The sequence below is a fragment of the Aquila chrysaetos genome, chromosome 3 (genome assembly GCF_900496995.4).
Source record: "Aquila chrysaetos chrysaetos chromosome 3, bAquChr1.4, whole genome shotgun sequence".
Taxonomy (NCBI): Eukaryota; Metazoa; Chordata; class Aves; order Accipitriformes; family Accipitridae; genus Aquila; species Aquila chrysaetos.
In genome coordinates, this window is record NC_044006.1 from 56,811,274 (window position 1) to 56,833,726 (window position 22,453).

Consider the following 22,453-nt stretch of genomic DNA (forward strand, 5'->3'; position numbering starts at 1 on the left):
CCAAGGCCTGACCTTCCATAAATATCTACTATACCCTTGTATTTGGATGTGCAGTCTGTGAAATTTACTGTCTGATTTTATGAGGTGCTGAACACTTGCAGTGCTATTGAAGTGTGAAACATTGAGTGACACTTTCAGATATTCTGGCATTAGTTCCTTTATGTCTGTTTCTCATCAGTGTTTTACCTCCATCATAAGACTTTCATGCAGATTAATCAGGATTCATGTTGTGCAAAAGGTCGGAAATGTGAACAGCATGTAACTCTGAAGAATTATAAGAGCAACCTTCCAAAAATCCCAGTAACCTGGGAAAAATAGGTTGGTGGTCCTGATGTAGTAACTAGAGAAGTCTATGTCCACAGCACATTTGTAAACATAATTTGGACCAAAAAGTTTATGCTTAAAATCTAAACTAGATGCCTACATTCATCTGAGGTTTTAAGCCTTGGTTTATTTACTGAATATGATTTGGTTAATAATGTTGTCTGTAAAGATACACAGGTGTGGCATGTGAGGATATAGAATAACAAGCATAAATCTGTTAAGAGAGGAAACAAATGCAGACCAGCATTCACTGTACTTCTCTGCGTATCTCTAATCTGCACAGTCACAGTCTATTTAGCTCTTTAAGGTCTGAAATTCAGAAACATTAGACTGTATTACCTGTAAAGCCTGAAAAAAATGAATGTTTTTAGGCTTCCTATTCTGTCATCTATATCACACATGACTAGAAAAATCTATGTGGCACAATGAATCATTTCTCCTCTGTGTGCTTGTACACAGCGATGGCAAAACATTGCCTCAAAAGCAAATAGAAATACAAATACAAAACAAATACTCAAACACAAATACAAATATTGAATGATTAAAGGTGCCCTTGTTTTGTTTCATTTGTTTTTCCCTACAGAATATGGTTATAGCACTGTTGCTGTTTTACTTATTACTATTGGATCTATGTTTGGTACAACCCTCATTTTATTTAACTCCTGTCAAGAAATCTATACACTCATTTTACAGCTGTTTGTCGGTTTGGCTGTTGGGACCCTTTCTGGAGATGCATTGCTACATCTTATTCCTCAGGTAGGTAATGCACACCTTTGTTTTTAAAATATTGACACATACGCACACGCATGCACACACACACAGAGAAAAGTTTCATTTAAACCTGGCTAATGCTCATCTGCTTAAAAATAAAGCTTTCCATGAAAACTGTGAACTGACTACCCAGCATTCCAATTACATTTGCACTTTGTAGTTCAGAGAGAGATTCCAAGTAGTAAGAAGCAGAAATCAATGAATGATGAATCCAGAGAAAATAAGGTTCCTATCTTCACAAAAACTTTTCAGAAAACCCACAAGTCCTGTGCAAGCCAGGTTTCTAGATATGTATTAAACTCTTTCATGAGACAGATTCTGTTATGCTTTTTAGGAGAAATTTTTCAAAGGTTGTATGAGGCATCCACAGTCCCCCCCACACATTGTTCCAGAGAACCAGGGGCTATCAGCCTAATTAATCCTTCTGCCTAGAACTGTAAGAAAATGAGTTCTATGATTTTTTCCTAAATTAATAAAATAAATTTTAAGCATAGGCTGGCATGTAAAACAGAACCAAATTTTCCATTTCATTTATTTTTGATTGAGTCTCCTCTGATATTACACAACTGTTATGAGTAGACTTCAACTGGTGATTGAATCAGGGCTTCACACCTTCACTTGAGATTCTGGTCAAAATATTCTTCATACTGAATACATCACCTCTGGAAGCAGAACTGGGAGAGTGGTTTAAGGAAGGCAATTCTCAGTGATTGTCAGACAAATGCATTTCTTTAGAAACGCCTTTTGAATGTGAAAGTATTCTCCCTCACCAGTTTTAAGTGATGTATCCAGCAGCCTTTAAAGTGCCCACTTTCAGAGCAAAGAAGGGCTACCATGCTGTGCAGCTGGGGAAAAAATGGAAGCACACCCACCAGCAGAAAGCTTTATGGATTATTTTCAATGTGAAGTTTACATCTGAAGATGATAAAAGTATCTTTTTAGACTTTAAAGACAAATATATTCCAAACAAAATATACACCAAATATAATATATATATATATGTAAAGGGCAATTTCATAAAACTGTCTCTAAAAATAGTTATTTGCACCATTGAGAGATGATGAAGTATAGCAGAGGCTCGTAATAATTAATTTTATCCATCTACTATTCAGCTGATTAGCTCAAAACACAATTTAAATTTGAAAGAGACTGCAAAAGAAAATTTTGAGAATAAATTGAATTAACACATTATGGATTACTGTAGAAAAAAATTAAAAATTTGACATTTTAAATTTTTTTACTTTATGTCTTTCTTTTAGACTCTTGGTTTACATAAACATGAAGCACAAGAGGTAGAACATTTCTATGAGGGGAAAGAATATATTTGGAAACTTTTGGGAATAATTGGAGGAATTCATGGATTTTTTCTCATAGAAAAGTGTTTCTTTCTTTTGGTAACACCACGTGACCAGGTAAAGCTTTGTACAATTTATCCTTTAAAACATCTCTTTTATTTTGAGATTTTAGAGGGCACAAAACGTTAAAATGATTGGAGAAAATAATTATCATTTGTATGAATTAAATGAAGCATTAAAAATTGCTTTCCAAAGTGCTCCTACCAGACTGACCTTCAATTTCTATTTTGCTTTCCTCTGTGGATTTTGTATGCTTCATGAATGTGTTCCATATATTTATAACTCAAGAAGGGAACAGTTAATTGAATGTGTTCCGTAAGCATACTTTCATGACTAGCACTGGAGCAGGTGAAGAGTAGGTATCCATATGAAATAGCAATGCCAGTTGTTTACTCTAGGCTCTGTTTGAGGAGGAAGACATAGATATAAACACACGATATTATCAAGAACAATATCTTAAAATTTCCAAATTGTTTTTGACCCCTATCCCAATAGATTTGAAAATCTAATATGTATGTTGCAGTCAGTAGAACCCAATCTTATATTAATAATATCTCTTTGCTCACTGCCATGCTTACAGTAATTCTATTACTTTATTTCAGTGTGGCTGTTGCCTGAAAATATGATTATGCACAAGGATATAATGTAACACAAAGTGTGATGGCTCATTAAGTTTCTCAGCATGGGAGGCTATCTTAATGTCACTTAAGAAGGCTAAGCCTTTGCTTGTTCTGTTTTACAGAGAATGTTTAATGACTGGCCTGATTTAGATACGTAGCAATGAGTCCTTATTCCCACTATCTTTGAGTCAGCCATAAGAATATTATGTGAGATTAATAGAATGAGAATATTTTGATGATGGTGATGTTTTGTTTGTTTGGTAAAAAGTAGTCATTTTTGTTACTTATTTGGAGAGAAGGGCTTTATCATCATCCCACAAATTTTTAAACTTGTTCTACTGAGAACTACATGAATTCTCAAAGTTAATTTTTATATCAATTTCAGCTTCAAATTTTAATCTTCAGTTTTAAAACAAAATATGATTTATCTGATTCACTTTTCAGGGTTTTTTTTTAACCAAATAAGCATTAGGAAATGTTGATGCCAGCCAACAATCTTTTTCAATAGGCTTTGTTTTGAAAAAAATAATTCTTACAAATGCTAAACTTTCACAAAAGGCTGAGAAAGACTGCACCTGTGTTCATTGGGTTTCAGAACTAATCGCAAAGCATCTTCATTCAGCAGGGCCTTTCTTTAGTTAATGGGCACTGGGGACATTCCCATGATATTCCAGTGGAATCTGAATTAAATGAACATTCAGGCAGAGGCAAATCTACTTCAACCATACAGTTGGTAGGTTACCAATATGACGTACTTCCCTGATTTTATATCCTTCTTTCTCTGTTCCTCAAAAAAATGAACCAAATTAATGTAATAAATCAGTATTATTTTACAATCTTTATTGATTTGTCCTTTATTACATGACATGATTGTCAGGAATCTCTGTATTTTGAAGTTTATAATGAGCTTTTACAGAGATTTCAAAAACAGATTTTTACAATAACTTTTCTTAAGTGTGTATCAGATTGGTATAACAGTATACTTCCTGTACCACCTTTTGTTGATAAAATTCTTGAAAATTTTCCTCCTCCCTCCTTTTTAAAAATTTATCCTATGTAAGGGTAGACTGTCCCATGGGAAAAACTTCAGGATGTTCTGCAGTGAGAGTTAAGTGCATAATTAGTGAACAGATGAAATCTTGGACTGTTCTTGGGCATTTTTCTACAGATTTGAATAGTAACATAAACAAGCTGGATATCTGGGAATGGTACTTACCTATAAGAAGTTACATAATTTTCTATTGCTCTGTGGAGGGTATCCAGACAGATATATCTTTGCAAACTAAATTGACTCATACCTTTTAACCTGTTTTCTCTTTTTCCAACAAATCTCTTCAGTTTATATGTAGTATCTAGATACATAGGTTCCTGGTTATTTAAATCAGAATCTCCAGAGATCTTCTGTAATGCGAACTCCATTTTACTAAAGCAGTTGTGATGGGTAAGAGCCTCATGAGCCACTGCTAATCTCTCAAACACACTTGGGAAACTCTCGATTAAATGCAGAGCAAACAGACAAGTGAAGAATGTTTACTAATTTGTGAGCAACGTCATAGCTTCCTGTTTATGAAAGTGAACGACCCTGTCATTCCTCACAGCTGCAAGATCCCCCTAAAGTTATGTATAGAACACATGAACTAGCCTGGCTTAGCTAGTTTGTATAAGAGCAGCCAATTTTTCAGAATCATGTGAGTAATAGTAAGACAAACACTGGTTGACTAAGAAAAGCTTATAAATCCTTCAGGTCACTGATTAGTCTTGCAGTTTTGACTCAGAGTTCAAAGAAGTGGCATGTGAATAAATATTATAAGAGAAGAGGAACAATTACTGGAATTCATATGATTGGCTGCAATCATGGGAATTAAAGGCTTTTCTTTTTCCTTTAAAATGTAGAATTCAAAACCAAACCCTTTCCCTTCCCTCCTCATGCTTCTACAGCACATATCCCACATCACAACCAAGCTAATACCAGCCAAGAAACATATCCTGTTTTGCAGCCAGTACACATCTCTGCTATAGTTTTTGGAGTGGTGGCTGCTGTCCCTGACAAAGCACTCTTTCGTGCTGCTGTTGACTCTTCACTGGCTGCCATAATACCTTTGATATGCTTTTGGGGCCAAAAAAAGAAAAGATAGTGATTATAAATTCAGTTTTTCTAGTTTCAAAGAAACAAGGTTTTTGGCTTATCTCACCCTTGCACAAATTTCTAATTTCTCTCATCAGAAAGAAAAGCCCCAGAGAGGTAGGGGAAGAGAGATATTCCTCATATTCTCCCTTCTCTTCCCACAGTTGCAGTTTCTGTTAATTAAAGATTAGGGCTGACACATCAAATTAACTCTCTAGGATAAGGACAAAGATACTGTCTCTTTCTTCAATTGAAATAAGGGTAAATTTCACTCATTGCAGTGGAGTGTACTCATGTGCTGCTATGCCCAGCCGGTGATGCCTGATGCCAAGACAAAGCCCTAACTAAAGGCCTAGGGGCAAGGCACTGGAGCCTGTACCACCCCGAAGAAAAAAAACCTATATTTTGAAAGGCTGTGAAACCTACCTATGACCATCTTTTTTAGTCTTGTGTTTTCACAGAGTAACTGTGAAGAACATGAACTCCAAAGGGACTCTGGTGTCTACCCATTTTTCCTTGGAAATCCTACAGACACCCTATCCAGCAGGAAACTACAATCATCCGGTCATAGCAAAATCAAAAGATACAATTTGAATTATAATGTTCTTTTTAGTTCTACATTTGGCTCAGATTTTTGTGTATTCAAGCAGAAACATGATTTTCTTGGGTTACAACAGTGCTTATGAATGTCTTTCTTCCTACCTGAATTAGACTGTAACCTTTTCTGGGCAGGGGAGATTTCTTTTTTTGTGTTTCTGCAGTACCAATCACACTGCCAGTGCTCAATAAATGATTCTAATGATATCTATGCAAATAACAGCAATTATCTTTAATTCAAAAAGCTTGAACTTATTTTCCTGTATTTATAGCAACAGCTGGAAGAGCCCTTTAACACTGATCTATTATCTTTGCTTTTAACTAGAGAAGCCCAGAAGATTCTGAGCCTGCTGAAGTTCCTCCAGAGAGTAAGGCAATCAGCAAAAAAAGTTAGTATCAATAAAAAGACTAGACAAGTAACAGGAAAAGCCTTCAGACCTAAGATGGAATTGAAAGTGTGAAGCTGGCTTGGCTCTGCGCTTGCTATGTGCTACATCACCACATCTGATGGTGCTTGGCTACATAATTTAATCTCTGCTTAAAGACCTTTTCAGCTGCCAACCCTGTAATTGTGAAGTTCATTAATCTTATACTGTCCATGCTTTAGTGTTTGTTTACTCACTGTTGCAAACCGTTTTTCTAAAGCCTTTGCTTAAAGGGAAATATTCAAAATTTAACATAAAACAGATTTTTATAATTGTAAACTTTGCTTGGGCTTTTATTTCTGGAGGTAGTGAAATGGTTGTTTTGTTGGCTCACTATACTAATATAATTCTGCTTCCTTCTGCTCTTACATGGTAAAGCAATAACCTCTTTAAACCAGTAATGATTTATTACATGTATGGAATTACGGGCTTTCAGTTTTAGGATAATCATCTGTTTTCTTCAGAGAGCTTCAGAGTAACTCCTGTCTTTTCTGCTTTGTTGCTGCTTACTCCAAAAAGTGGGAACATAGAGCATAAACCAAACTTTGCCTTTGACTGTACTTGTGTGACCTTTGTGAATTTAGTAGAGTTGTAGTTATTCAACTGAGAGAATAACATTTGAATTGAAATCTGTTTATTTACTATGATCAACTCCCCTTTATTTTCTGATCTCAGATCTCAGGTCATCAGTTTGATTCATTTAACAATTTCATTATCTTCTTCTAGGTTTTTAATATTCTTCTCTGTTCTTGTGAACTTAATTTCCATTTCTGAGGCATTTGAAATCTGGATTTCCATTTCTTCAGTCTCACGTATCCAGCAGTACACAATTCAGTGCCAGTTTCAGTGTGACTATCTAGTCCATCTCTAGGTGTTTCCATTCTGTTCAATCATCACTACCTGCTAAGCACAAACAAATTTCTAGTGATGTCAATGTTATTTGTTACAAATAACTAAATTTGGTGTAGAACTAAATTTGGGAGAGTTTCTCAGTAACGTTCTTTGTTTGGTTCCATTTTTTCCTCATACCTCAGTTTTACCTCTATATTAGAAATCAGTAAGGGAAACCATAGTAGGGAAGGGAGGTTGTTTTGGTTTAGGGTTTTTTTGAGAATACATATTTTCAAAAGTTTCTGTTGTTAGAGTTCTTATGAATAGCTAGATGCATAAACATACCTGGGTACCTTGATGCTGGGCTAAACTTCTAGGTGTTTTTTTTCCCCAAAATGGAATGGAATCTGCACCTCTAAGACAGAAGCCTGACAGCTCCAGAAATGCCAGACTTCACTGTAAACGCATGTCAAGTAGGTCTGCGAGAGGAGTCAGTCACCTTAGATAGTCAATGAGTAACTCAGAAAGCAAGAAGCTACTGGAGTAAAAAGATGTCTCATTGGCCTTCTCATTTATCCACACTTATTCTATCAATATCTGAACAGATGAAACAGTAGCATTTTATATTTGGTATACTCAGTGAGACTTTACATTAACCAGAAATATTTTTGCTGTATGAGTAATGAAAACATTGGGGAAAAGTTCTATTTATGGATAAATGTTTGCTTTAAACTCTTATTCAAAGCTTAAAATGTGTGATCTATGATCGGAGTCCTGCACCCATTAGCTTTATGAAAATTATGGTGTAGAATCCCCTATTTAAGCAGAGAAAATTATCAAAAGTAAATGTAGGATTGTTTAAGAAGAGGCTTTGTAGAAAGATAGGATAATAAGTTAATAGTTACTATTGCAGCAATATAATGCCGTGAGATAATTGCTAGTAACAAAGTTGCTTTAAAATAGGCTGAAAGTAAATTAAGATAAAGATTCAGATTTGTTTATATATGCATCTTCTTAACTTTCAGTCAAATAAGTTCACAAAGCTTACATTTGAAATTGCTCCATAATGTTAACCTGATCCCTATTATAGACAGCACGCTGGAGTGAGTTCCAGTAACCATGGTATATCTTTTTCAACAATCAGATACTTGAATAAAACAGACTAATAGTATCTCAGGGCAGGCCATGATTTCATCCTCACCAGTGCTTATTACAAATCACAAACTTAATGTAATGCAGCAATCTATTATTTCTATGTAATTCATGCTCTGCACTATTGATTATAAACTGCCCATAGTGTTTAGAAAGAACTGTGCAAACTGGGGACATCCACGTCTGGCTCTGTAAGCTGGCAGGAAAATCTAACAAGCCTGCCAATTTTTCTGAACCCGCAGAGCTCCCAGGCAACTAGGGAGGATTTTCTGAATACAGTTGTTAGGCTTTTATGTGCTGTGTGTTTTTTTTTATAATAGTCTGAAGACTGCAGTTCTAGCCAGTTTCTGTAAGAAAAACATCTCCCCCATCACTATAAAATGGTCATCTCTGGAAAAACATTACTGAAGTGAAACCTTGTAATAACTATATTCAGACAGTTCTGTGCAGCTCCATGTTAGCTCCTTAGACTGTCATATTATGTCTATTTGGGGCCAAAAAAGTCAGGAAAATACCTGATGTTTAGGGCCCAAATCATGACCCTGCTTCTTCAGGCATAAAAGCAACCCTTTGCAAAGTGTTCTGTCCATATTGTGTAGAGGGAAGATGGATGAATTTCCTGAAAGGCATTAGAATATCCTGCTTGTAAGATTGTGGATAAAATGGATGGAACAAAGTACAGCATAGAGGAGCCAATTATATATTGCTAAGCCTAGACATTGAGCCTATGTATCTATGAAGAATTAAAAACCCTCTCCATTAATCCATTCAGCGTGCTGCATGGCTGTCTGGGTTACAGGCTGGATGGAGAGACTGGCCCTAATTCCCTAGCTTGATTTCAGTACTTTTATAACTAGTAGCACCTTTCCTCTCATGTCAGAGGCCTGATCATGAACATCCAATGTACTGTTCCACACTAAAGCAAGGTCACAGAACAATATGGGAAAGAGAAATAGCCATCTGCATCCATGAGTGATGCTACAGACAGGGGTACTATGAGCATAACAGCCATTAATTGATTGGAACAAAAGTTGGAAATGAGCATGCTGTAATGCTGTACTAATAATGATATTCTGGGGCTTGTTGCCTTTCATCTCTGTCTTTCACTGTGATGCAATCTCATAAAAAACAGACACTGAAAATATTACTCAGTAGCAACATGCTTTACAGTATTACAGTGATCAGCTGCATGAGACCAAGTATTCATCTTCATTATAGCTGTGCAATTCCATGAAAAACTCCCACCTTTTAAGGAAAAAAAAAAATCTAGAATGCAAGAAAACTTGTGTGAATTTCAGTGACCAAGGAAAGATTAATGGAAACCTTTAGGACATATCATGAGACTGGAGTCAAACCAAAGTCTAAGTTTTTGTCTAGTAGTTGACCCAGTAAAAATAAAGAAGCTACTTCCTGGTATTTCCAACTCTGATTTATTCTACAACGTACTTTTTCATTTCAAGTGTATTGAAAGAAGTATAATAACAAGGACAAAACAGATAAACACTGTTGTCCTCTGATTATTATGACTTTTCATAATGGTGTATGTGAAAAACCCCAAATAATTTGTAACATAGCAAAAATTACAGCATCTGTTTTTGTTAAAACTTCCAGGCTTTTTTGTTATTTGCTTGTTTGTTTGTTTTTTCCTAGGTAAGAAAATTAGCTTGTTAGCAATAATGGTTCTGGTGGGTGACAGTCTTCACAATTTTGCTGATGGCTTGGTAATAGGAGCAGCATTCTCGTCCTCAACAGAAACAGGTGTGACAACGACTATTGCTATTTTATGCCATGAAATTCCTCATGAAATGGGTAAGAAATATATATGTGTATTTTTCCTGATTGGCTTTGTAGTTCCAGGTTTCCCAAATAATTCTTCCCTGTATGACATTAGTGGAAATTCTTCTTACTTATAGCATCATGAACTATAACATTAATGTGTGAGATGGATATATAAAGAGGCTGTTTTCTTCTCTTTCCCCTTCATGAAAAGGAGAGGAGGCTTCTGCCCTCATTATTGGATGCCATCCCATCTCACTTTCTCCAAATGTAAATACCATCAGGTCAAGAGTTATTCTCATGTGTACAGACACAAAAAAATAGTAAGCTGTGGGCAGGAGCCATGTGTGCACAATGGGCATGCCTGACACAACGGGCTATCCAAGAGTTTTAACATGCAGCAAAGCCATTTAACAATGTATTCCTCATGCCACCCTCATTCCTGCTGCTGATCAAGAATAACAAGATAATAAAAGAAGATATATGACCCATTTTACTAGTGGACAGGACAGGAAGATCATTCTATTGAATATTGCCCTCAATTATCTCCTTGTGGTAAATCTTTCAGTGTGGCTGAAGTTGTTCCTGACATTGTGCTGATGAACATATATAAGTTGGCAAGTTTGAGATGAGAACTGCAGATTCTCATTTCTGTTCTTAAATGACTGAAGATTTCATGTGCTGTCTATGTAGAAAACTTCTCTAAACAAAAAGGTGGGATGGGGAATTGCTGTAAAACTGGTAACTCTTGTTTGTATAGCAAAGAAATTACTAAAATACTGAACCATTAACTCCAAAGACAGACCTTGTTAATTCTAGGGAATTAGTGCCTCAGTGTCAAAGTAGCATTTCTATGCTCACAGAGAAGAATTTTTAAAATCTTTTACTTTGGACCCATTGTGAAATTGTTTATTTTAGAAGAAAAACCTGTGATGGGATTCTGATGTACAACTTACCGAAGTTAATTAGGTCTGAAATCCGTGGAATTAAACTCAAACTGGAATCAGACTGGCATAGGTTTTTCTGACTTGCAGCACCTGTAAAACACTCAAAGACCATGCTGCAAATATACTCACATGGTTTGAACTGGCAAGTTCCCAGTCGAAAAAGATTTAGAAACTGTGGGAAAGCATGTGACTTCACTTTTGCATGTATCCAAGTTGGAAATGTCACAGAACATCGAGAACTAACAGAAGGCCACTCCTGTATACTGTATGCTATCTTTAGGAACAGCTAAACAAATACAAGTCAATATGGGCTTTTTGTTTTTGTTTTTTTCACAGACGATGGGTTTATAACTAATTCTACAGAAATCTAAGGACAGTCCTCCATCATTCACTATCTTTGTGCATATCTTAATTATTTTCTTTCATGTGTTATTACCGAGAGTCTTACAAATATATTTATCAGCTAAGTAATAAGTTTTCTGTCTTTTTCTCTATGCAGGAGATTTTGCTGTGCTGCTGAGTACAGGACTCCCCACGAAGATTGCAATTTTGATGAATTTTATAAGCGCACTAACAGCATTCTTAGGACTTTATATTGGCCTTTCTGTATCAACTGACCCATGCATTCAAAACTGGATTTTTACTGTTACAGCTGGAATGTTCTTGTATTTATCTTTAGCAGAAATGGTGAGAACTTCAGTCTATTGTTATATTTTCCTTTTAACACAGCCACATCACAGATGAATGTCAAACAAATGCAGGTGAATGAACTTGGAAGGAAAAACAGTTCATAGGCTTCTTGGGAAAAGCATGTTGTCTTCCCTGTGTGTGCACAGTGCTTAGAACTATAGTCTGTTTTGGTTTCATGTCACCCTCATGCTAGGTGTAATTAGCAATACAAAGGTGAAATAAAGGCCATTAAAAGGGTAATATATGAGAAAGGCATAAAGGACTTTTAAAGGGGGAGAGGTAAACAATATCTTTTTTAGGCCTGATAGAGTTACTTAGTACAACATAAAGAAACATTTGAACCTGCAGGGGTTTTTAAAATCTTGAAGAGGTTGGTTACTTTTTTCTTTTTCCTGCCCTTTTCTTTATATATTTTTCATCCATTGTTTCAACATGAATTTGCTGTTTCTGAACTAAAATGCAAGATGCTTATCCTGTGCTCTTTCTGGCCAGCCTTTCTATCTCAGAGAGGTTTGGATGAGCTCCTAAGCAATTAAAAACCCATCAGATCACCTCAACTTTTTTTGTATTTGCCCAACATTTTTCACACTCCCAGTTCCATAGCAATGATCTGACTATAGAAAAAATAAAGTGTGAAGATATACGGTAGGAGGAAGGTCTAAGGACTGTGGAAGAATGTGGTGGAATCATAACTCATGCAAGATGCCTCAGGCCACATAATTTATTGAAGAGATGGCTAACTGTTACACTTGTAACAATGCAGAACTTAATTACCTTGCCAGCTTTGTCACATGGCTCTTCAACTATCGTGTGTTACAGTAAAGTTGCTTGCAAGCTTCTGAACAAAGATGGAATATTTTGAGTGATTAGATCAAGAGGGGGAAAAAAAGAGGTCTGTCTCTTCACAAATTATTACTGTGTTTTTCCCAAGCCTGTCTGTCTCCCTGTTGTGTTCAGTACCACCCCCCACCTCATGCCTGAGATATCATTTACCAGTTTCAAGCATAATACCTTAAATCTGATATGCCATGCCACTATTATAACCTATGTAAAAATCTACTTGTAATAATTGACCTTAGAACTTGGGTGTATTTTAGTCTATTTTTGCTACTGTAACAAAAGTAAAGTGAATATAAAGTGCTTCTAAGAGCTTATGAGGGAACTGCCTAAGGATTGTGGGTGTGTCAACAGTACTGGCTGAGGTGGTAAATAACAGACAGGAACACTGTGTACCAAGTTGCATCTTGTTCTGACACAGAGAAATTTGGAAGTGAGGCTGCCTACCTACTCAATAGGCATGGTTTTACTAATGTGGCTAGGAATGATTTAGGCATATTTTTCCTTCAGTGTAGGATTGGCATCCATCAGGGATCCACAAGCTCCTAGAACAACACCATGTTTTTCCCTGAGTCTTCAAAGCAATGTGCCAGCTGTAAATCCCAAGAGATGACATAGTTCCAGGCAGAGACAGGGACATGTTTTCCCTTGTCCTCAGCTTGTCACCATAATCTTGTTCTTGATGTGAAGAGGAGAAAGAAGGGAGAGAGAGGGAAGGATCTTATTTCTCTCACCTCCCTTTTATTAATAAGATTCCAATCCTATTGCCTTTCTCTGCATTTTGTCAAAAGAACTGCCATTGGGTTGCTCACCTATGTTCATCTGAAGTGCAAGTGTTGAATATCACGGGGATTATTTTATTTAAAAATATATTCCTGTAGCACTGCAGGAATCTATAGATCTGAAGAGTTTCATATGTTTGTACAGTACCTCTCAAAAGAAAATCAGCCATGCTTTATGTATTTTTCAACTTTCTGCACAGAAATAACATCTATTCTCTGCTGCTTTTCCATCTACAAACAGCAGTCATCAGTGTTCCTGCCAATGGTGTACAAATACTTAATGATGTACAAAGCTTAACTAGAATTTTCAGTATTTGTTTTATGGGCTTTCACATATTCATGTGCTTGTCAGAGCAGCAGTTAAATAAGAAAGCAGCAGTTAAATAAAACTGAACAGCCTCACTGGTTTCTCCACTGAGGAACGCTGAGAGGTGTGAGGTGGAGGTTCATTGACAGGACAGCACTGTGAGACTGCTGCTGCAGTCAAGGTTACACAGAACTACTTCTGTGGCTAATTAAAGATTATTCATTTCTACAAATGGCATTCTAGCTCCACTAACAAACAGGGTAGACTAATCATTTTAGACATTTGAGGAAAAGGACAAAAGATAAACATATTTATATCTTTCATCATTTTTCACGAAGGAATTCTGCAAAACTTCATCTTCCCAGTAATTGGGGAAGGCGGAAGGGAGGAGTATTGAGTCTTGCAAATGTGTGTGCAGAGGTGTAATATTGCAACGTAAATTGTTTGTTGCTTCAAGATATGCATGTGAATAAACACCTGTAATATTGTGGGTTTAGTTGTTGTTTAACCAAAATTAAATCCCCTGAAAAACAGCTTCTTATGAGTAGTATAGTGAGATTTTTTTGTCCTTGATATCTGTTTAGACGTCATAAGTATAATCATAACTTTGCACTATTTCCAAAGATCTTTTAATTAATAACACACCTTTTCTTTAACATACCTGTAACCTGAATTGAAACTTGAGACACCAATATATGGAATGGAACAGACTAACTCCTAGTGAATTGCTTCTTTGACAAAATATGTCCCCTTTTCCTCTTGGGAAACAAACCTGAAAATCTTGTATCAACCTCTTAAATGAGTATCTATGAAGTAATCATTATGGATAAATATTTATGAAATCACATGCATTGTATTAAACCCCAAGCACTGGGACGTAATTTCTGAGTGATTGTACAGATCATATTGGTTTATATGGTTCCTGACCAGAAAGACTTAACTGTCTAATTTGAAAGGAGGGAGACAGAAGCAAGAAAGACAATAAAGATATCAAGTAGTAGGAGCTAACCGACCACTCCCTGAGGCAACTAACTGACGTTTTCTCTGACTAACCTTAAAAATCTTTTTGATTTTGGAGTTAAATCAGTATTTTTAAAGTGACTTATCGGGCCGTTACAGCACAGCAGTGATGTCATATATGCCCCAGCTTGGTAGAACTCTTGTTTAGCCAGCACATGGTTGAGAGGCCCTCATGCCTTCTTTCAGCATGCTGCTTCCTAATTCTTCATATCTTCTGTGTGCTGATGATAACATGAGCTGGAGTGGGAATAGAGTAGTCCCTTGATAAACAGTAACTCTTTTGCCTCCAACAGACTTCAAGAATTAGTAACTGTGATGGCATCCAACAGCTTGGATATGGTCCTATCTTCCCTTAATTTGTGAGGTGGTTTGCATCTGCCAGTTGAATAGGCTTATGCTTCCTAAACAATAAGCTTTTCTCTGCTGTACCGCACACATTTGTGTTCAGAGAGAGTCGGGGAACCATAGCTGATACTGTGTCAGCAATCAGCTTTTATTTTCAGAGATAAGCAGGGATGTCACATTAGGTAAGGCTATAGAAATGGTCTGTGCACTTGATAACCTTCACATAGGTTAGGTGGAGGGAGGAGACATCTGCATTGGACATAGGAAGGATACTACCTGCTCAGAATTCCTTTTTTAAAACTTTCTTAGGAACCTACTGTGGATGTGTGTAACTCGTAAATTGGCACTGACAGCGATAAGAGGAAAAACTAGCTTTTGCAGTGGGAAGGTAAAAAGGTTGCTATTTAGAGAACTTGTTCACCCAGGCACTGGTGAAGAGGACAAAATAGATTGATTATAAGGATAAATAAGAAAGGCCAAAGGTCTAGGCTGGAACCCCGAATTCAAGCCTAGGTCTTAATTAACAGTTTTTACTTAGTTACACAACAAAAAACACATGCTCCAAACACATACAAGCTGTCAGTTCAGATTTTGATTTATGTCAGAACTTTGAGGTGTTTACATTTGCTTTAGATTAAAAGTTGCTGATGATCCTTAAATACAAATTAAATATAACTACATGAGTTTCTAAGATGCAGATTTGTACGTAATTTAAACCACTGCCTAGTTGTTACAGAGACCCAGGATGTTTGGGTTTACCTGTTATTTTTATGCAAATCTTTAAAGTGGAGGCAGATTTTTCACTATAGTTTTGTTTTGGGCCCATGCCAACTTCCAGAGAAAGAAGAGTGCAGAAGAAGCAGACCCAGAGACCCCCCTCTGACAGAGGGAAGGACAAGCATAGCAAATAGGTGTAAACATACCGTTAGCCTCCTTGGTCAGCACCACTCCACTGTCTCCCAGCGGCTGATGCTGTTACAGCTCCTGTGAAGAGGCTCTAAAGAGCAGAGGAATTAAGTAGCTTCATTCAAGCACAGGCTGTGAATGGAGCAGGAAGGGATGATGGGAGAGTGCCAGGACCACTCACTCTTGTTTTGAAGTTCACAACAAATAGACAAAAAAACCCCAACCAAAACCAAAGGTCAATATAAGGCCATTGCTCTATATTTATTTCCAAAGTTGATGTGAAAGTATCACCAGTCATTAGTGTCTCCCCTGGTGTCCATAATACGTAAAGCATAAATACTAAGAGAGTCAGAGCCTGAGGCATCATTTTCACAGGCTCTGTTGAGACATACATTTTGTTTAAAACTTTGATAAAAGAGACCATGTAGGGTGGAAGGTCAACGTTAAGGAGCTTTTAATATGATTATAAACAGCTGCTGCTCCTTTACTTGATTGAAAACTCACAGAGAAAAATATTAGATGAAATTTTTTCAAGCATGTTTAAAAAATCCTGTTTTCTACTTGTATGTTTACTAAAGCCCAAGTAAATAGGAGTGTTGCCAGTGATTTCACTAAGAGCAGGATTGACCCTATATATAGTACTGAAACAAAAAAAGTCAAACTAGTTTATTCCCACAAAAGGGAATCACTAATTTTACTAAATAAGCATTTCCTTACAGACAGCTGTATAAAATTACTAAAAACTATTGAGAAGTTAACAAATTTTGGAATCTCATTTATAATTCTTGTTGGTGCTAGTAAAAGAACCGAAATGGGTAGAATTTAATTAATTTAAATATTTCACTGTCAAGATCAGTGTTGTTACAATGTACAGAACATGCTACAGATTAATAGCTATATTCAGAAACTCAGTATTTTGAAAGTTTTTTTTAATGAAGTTTGCCTTGTTTTCCCATAAGACTTTTTTTCCCAGAGATGAATATATCTGGCTCTCATTCTGGTGTCTTATTCTTTTTTTAGCTTCCTGAAATGACTCATATTCAGACACGGCGACCCTGGTTGATGTTTCTCCTACAGAACCTTGGATTACTATTAGGCTGGCTTTGCCTCTTACTTTTGGCTATATATGAACAGAAAATTAAAATTTAAGTTTTCTGTTGGAAATCTTGAAGTACCACTTATGACAGTGGATAGCATTATTCACAATTTTGTCATGTCTGCTATAGTGATATATAAATTAAATTGCTGGGATTTTTATATCTGAACAGTAGATAACCATTTCACTTTATTAACTTATTGTTCAGATTTTGTAATTTTTTTTGTAAACATGAATGTTTAGAATTATGTTTTATTTGTTACTGAGTTTACCAGATCCCATGCACAAACTCACAGGAGCTTTTGATTAGTTTTTACTGAGACTGTTCTAGTTGAATGCTCTAAGTGATCTCTGACAGTCTGACTGAAGAAAAGAATAAAACACTTTTATATGCAATAATTAAAGTCGACTAACCATAGTTGAATAATTTGAAGCAGAAATGTTTTTTGCCTCTTAGTACAAATAACAAATGTATTTCTATAAAACTAAAAAATATAGCAAAACTAAACTGTTAAATGGCATACAGCAATCTCATAATATCTGCACTATCTATCTACTTTGTCAACATAAAGATCCTCAGTAGTCGTATCTTACTGGTCCACTGTGGCAGGTAAAAAATGACAAGTGTAAATGTTGAAGCTTATGACCTAGAAGTCTGAGAATGCCCTTTTCTGACTGTAATGTAGTTTCTCATACATGTGATGGACTCTGTGACAGTTCATTGGACTATAGTAACTGCCAGAGTTACTGCCTTCTGCATTATCCCACCTCTGATGATTGCTCATAGCAAATGCTTATGAAGGATTATAAGAAATATGTTTAAAGTGGTTTCCCTGATATCCCTTCCAGGCTCCTCAAATCAAGGGATTCCTTGAGCCAGATGTTGCTTCTGAGCCACCATGTTTAATAAACACCAATAGCGCCTTCCCATCAGCAATTAGCTTATTCATACATAAGTGATGTCCTATGTGGAAAGAGCTTTTTCAGTTGTCTAAAGCGCATGTAGCACGTAGAGCCTCACGGCAACTCCTTCTATCCTTAGTGATTTTTGTGTAATTAGTCCTCTTGATTTCAAGGAAATTCTGCATAAGCTGAGATGACTCATTTAATTTAGTATTGCAGGATCAAACCTGAAACAAATGTACAAATTCTGCCCTGATTCTGAGGTGCTGAGCAACTTCCAGGAGGTACTGAGCAACACTCAGCTTTGCAATTTCTGCTACTTACGCTATCAATTTTTGGTGTAAGGACTCCCCCCCTACCTAATTTATATTTTTTATGAGAATTGAGATGCATTCTTTCTCCCTCCTCTGATAAACTGTGGAAATAGGGAGAGCAAGTTACAGAACAAACATATATTCTTTATGCAGAAAGTGAATGTTTTCTTTTCCTTGTCTTAACTCAAGCTTGAAATATGGCTACATTATGACATGATATGACCGTCTCACAATGTGTCCTGTGTTTATTTGACAGCTCCTAGTGAAGGTACAATTATTCTCATATTACAAAGGGGAACAGCATCTACTCTCCTAGAGTAGACTGTCAGAACTCTCAGTTTTCAAAGGCTTCATGGGCACCATACTACCTTATCAACAAAATGTAAAGTGAAAATAATTCTGAATTTCATTGTTTATAACAGCACAGATTCATGGGCTTGTGAACCCCTAGACATCCACAGACTTACCGTTGGGAAAAACACTTAAAGATCATTTTAAAGGTAGATATGCGCTCATTTTCAGTGCCTGTTAGTTATGAGAATCTGTAGCAAATACCCCAATGCACATCTAAATGTACCTTCAGCCATTTACATACCTTCTAAAACCTTGTCCCAAACAATTTATCGAAGGTCACATAGGAAGTCTCTATCTGACTAGGGAAAGGAACTGAGCTGTTTTAAGCCCCAAAGTAAAATCCTCGATTGTTTTATTTATGTGTGCAAATATTATGACTGCTTTTTCTGTTGATTTAACTTTGAAAGATGAGCTGAGATGCCATGACTGATGCTTCTCTTTTCAAAGTTTACATTTTTCAGGAGTATGTACTTGCTTTTAGTAAGGTAAGATTTTTTTAAAAGTGGTTTCCCAGTATTTCATCTGTTTGTATTGGCACAGAGTCACTCCATGACCTTCAGCTGTGACAGTCAATTCAAGCAATAGCAGGACACCACTGGACGTAAGCAAAATCTATTCTTGTATCAGATGGTACAAATGAATATTGGAAACATTTGTTATTTCAAAGAGAAGAGCTAACATAGTTTGAATGTTTATGTATGCATAATGTTCACTACCACAGAAAACAAGATTACCAATATGATCATGTTTTGGCAATGTTATTGTATGCTGAAGTATTTTTCTACTATTTATTAACGTGTCTGAAAGAGGGCAAGTATTTCTGGCAGTGTGTTACATTAAAGTTGCATATGAGCATAGGTTCACATCCTGACATGATCTGTGAACATATTGTATCTGCATCTGTTCAGAAAATGCCATCTTTTGGCTATATATATTTATCAGGTTTCTTCATCACATTTAACAGCCAATTATATTTGTACAGCTTCCACCGCAGGCACAAATGTGTTGATCAGAATGCCAGTTAGTCCTTATTTCTGCCACAGAACTCATGTGCTTTTGTGGTATTTGTCAGCAAGTGAGCAGTTCAGTCACCATTTTGCCTTGGTGTCAAGTCTGAACACCTGAAGTCTCGTTACCGTACGGAAGTTTGAATTCCTATGGCACTTGTGAGTGCCTCTGCTGTAATTCTCTTGACATTAGTGTCTTTAAAAAGATACTGAAGGTGGAGTATTACCACACATAAAACAAGACTAGACTGTGTATTAGGAACAATGCATCATACAGAGGGGTGGAAACTGTTCCTATAGGTCATGGAATTAGAAAAGTACATCAGTTTAAACCCAGAGAGATCAACCTACAGGATTCATCTATTTTGTCAATGTTCTCTGAGAATCCCAAGAAAAAGGGTAGAAGAATATGGTACTGTGTCCTTACAAAGGAGAAGGTGGTGCATAATGCATTCTTATGGTGCATTCTCTTTTGTTTGTTTTAAATTCTGTAGAGTTTATTCATACAGATTCAAACAAGACTCTATTTAAAGCCACGTATTTCTTTGTGTTCCTCTAAACCTAACAGACAGAGAGCATAATATGCCAATATTTTCATTGAGTCAAATCCTGAGTGAGGACTGCAGAACTTCATCACTTGCAGCCCTTAAATCATGACGAGGTATCTCTCTAAGAGGTATGCAATTACTCAAACAGATGTTATGTGCTTGATGGAGAGATTACTTGGTGAGGTTTTACAGCCTGTCAGGCAGTTCTGACTAGATAATCATAATGTTCCTTTGAAACCCTTAAATATATGAATCTATAGATACAGGAATTTTTCTGGAAGAAGCTGGTTAGTATTTCTCTCTTTCATCTATTCTTAGTTTTCAGGCACTCTCAAGATGAAAAAAATAGAAAATATCTTGCTTTTCAACACAGAAAATGAGAGAGAAAAGGAAAGGTTGAAAGAATTTGTTTGCTACAGTATTTTTTCCTAGAAGTTAAATGGCAGAGGGCCTCATAAAAAATACTTCCAATTCCAAACTACCAGGGCTCCTAAGCATAAGAGGGCTGACCTCTCTTTTCTGTATATGTTACACGTTACCCAGTGACTCCTAAGATAAATAATACCTTCTTTGCAGCCAGCTATGCTAATGCCCTTAGAAGTTTCTGGAGCTCATCTGCATGTTTTAAATACTGCCATCTATTCCTTCACTGTATTTTATGCTTTAGGCATGAATATGGCATTTCTCCAGAGACAAAAAAATACCCTTTTCATATAAGAAAACATGGTTACTTTTGATATGTGTATTTGGATTGTTTTTCTTTCACCTTGGCTTGGCCTTTGAGAAAGCATATTATCATTGTAACAGTTTTTAGCCTGCAGCTAGAAGCCAAAACCAGGTTCATATCAAAGTAAGGATTAGGGCTGATAATTTTATAAGGGCATACTGTATCAATGTTGTTAGGTTTTCTTGCTTTACTGTTAGCCTTTTGTCAAGTCTTCCTCTCATCTTAAAAATAAGCTGCCTTCTATTGTGAGTGTAGCTGTAGGAATGGGACTACAGAAAATACAAGCAGTAGTTACACAATGGCTTTAATCAAAACAAAAAGTCCCGCAATTTATTTTACTAGACCCACCTTCATTCCCTTCTCCCCAAAAGAACAAAATATCCACATGTGGAGCTGTTGCTGTCGGTCACGTAGGGGAATGTAAGCAGTGCCTTCTTCCTTTTATGTCTCCGATAACAGGACCAAGCACAATGGGAGACCCTGCGTAGACGTCTGGTTGCATTGAAGTCACTGCCAAGCTCCCATGGCGGCAGCACAGAGCAGCGTCCTGGTGCAGGGGGTGCAGGAATCGCAGAGGGCTGGTGCTGCTTCCTTTTGCAGAGATGAGAGGAGGCAGAGCAGGCAGGGCGACTCCAGAAGGGCGTACTTCAGTGCAGCATTCGACAGTTGTAGCAGAAGGATCAAAGGTTTTATAGTTGTCTCTGTATCATCCTGCAGGAGCTCACTTCAGGGCGAATTTTCAGACGGTTCACGTTGTCTTGGCTTTGGATGTGAAGGATGTCATGAAAACAATCTGGCTGATAACCCTGTGAGCGTGGGCTCCTGCAGGGCAACAATCCACAGGACCCCAGCAATCAGGGTGACCCAAGGGAATGCCACTTCTCGGCAGAGGGACCTCCCACGATGCTCTCATAAATAAAGGTCAAGGCCCGTAGTCATGACCAGGGTGGTCCATCTCCAAATTACAGCCACAGGGCACCTAAACCGAGCATGATGTGGCAGTCCCTCCTCCCCAGGGTCTCAGCTCTGACATTGCCAGAGAGCATTAAACACAGGATTGATTACCTGGCGACCTAAATCTGCCTAGCAACCATTTACATATTGGCCCAAGATAATGCTGACCAACCACTAATCCAGTGCTATAGATGTGTCTATATGTGACGTCATTTTGTCCGACTGCAGCTGGCTGGGGAACCCTCCCTCATCCTTTTCCCAGGGGCCAGCAGAAACTAACTTGACCTATCCCAGAGAGATGACAAGAGATATGCATAGTGGAATAGACTAGTCAATTATTATGACACATTCCAGTCCTGATTTAAGACCGCGCCAAATTCTGCTGTCTCTCCATGGACTCTCGTACTGCAGGGAAAGCACCAGGACAACATCTGCACAGGTCTGTTGGGTAGCTGCCCAGGCTGTCCTCGCCAGGGTACATGGTGGGCAAGCAGCAGCCATATCTCAGGTCTGACAATTGTTTCAGAGTATTCCAGGCGTCCCTGTCATTTCATACCAGGTACGGTATCCACCAGCACATGACCTCACATGAAAACTTTTTGGCTTTTCTCGCAAGGATTTTTAGCATTTGTCCTGCCACCTGCTTGTCTGTGCTATGCAAATATCATAACCCATATGGTATGGGCTCTTACCTGTTCTCCTCCACCATCCATACTGATGGTTTTGGAGCAATGTGTTGC

At 37.2% G+C, this 22,453-nt stretch overlaps 1 protein-coding gene across 5 annotated transcripts in view; it reads left to right on the top strand.

The window, feature by feature from the left end:
* Positions 1–19,334, top strand: part of SLC39A12 (solute carrier family 39 member 12) — a 37,415-nt gene extending 18,081 nt beyond the window's left edge. For 2 of the 5 annotated variants that reach the window (XM_030010387.2, XM_030010391.2), the window contains exons 7-13: positions 908–1,080; positions 2,355–2,507; positions 3,693–3,803; positions 6,118–6,181; positions 9,851–10,009; positions 11,423–11,610; positions 16,831–19,334. In XM_030010387.2, coding sequence (XP_029866247.1) covers positions 908–1,080; positions 2,355–2,507; positions 3,693–3,803; positions 6,118–6,181; positions 9,851–10,009; positions 11,423–11,610; positions 16,831–16,959 — 977 coding nt within the window. In that variant the 3' untranslated portion in view covers positions 16,960–19,334. Of the gene's footprint in view, positions 1–907; positions 1,081–2,354; positions 2,508–3,692; positions 3,804–6,117; positions 6,186–9,850; positions 10,010–11,422; positions 11,611–16,830 lie in introns of those variants that run through there. The other 3 variants (XM_030010389.2, XM_030010390.2, XM_030010392.2) reach the window with 3 other exon arrangements.
* Positions 19,335–22,453: the final 3,119 nt, after the last annotated feature.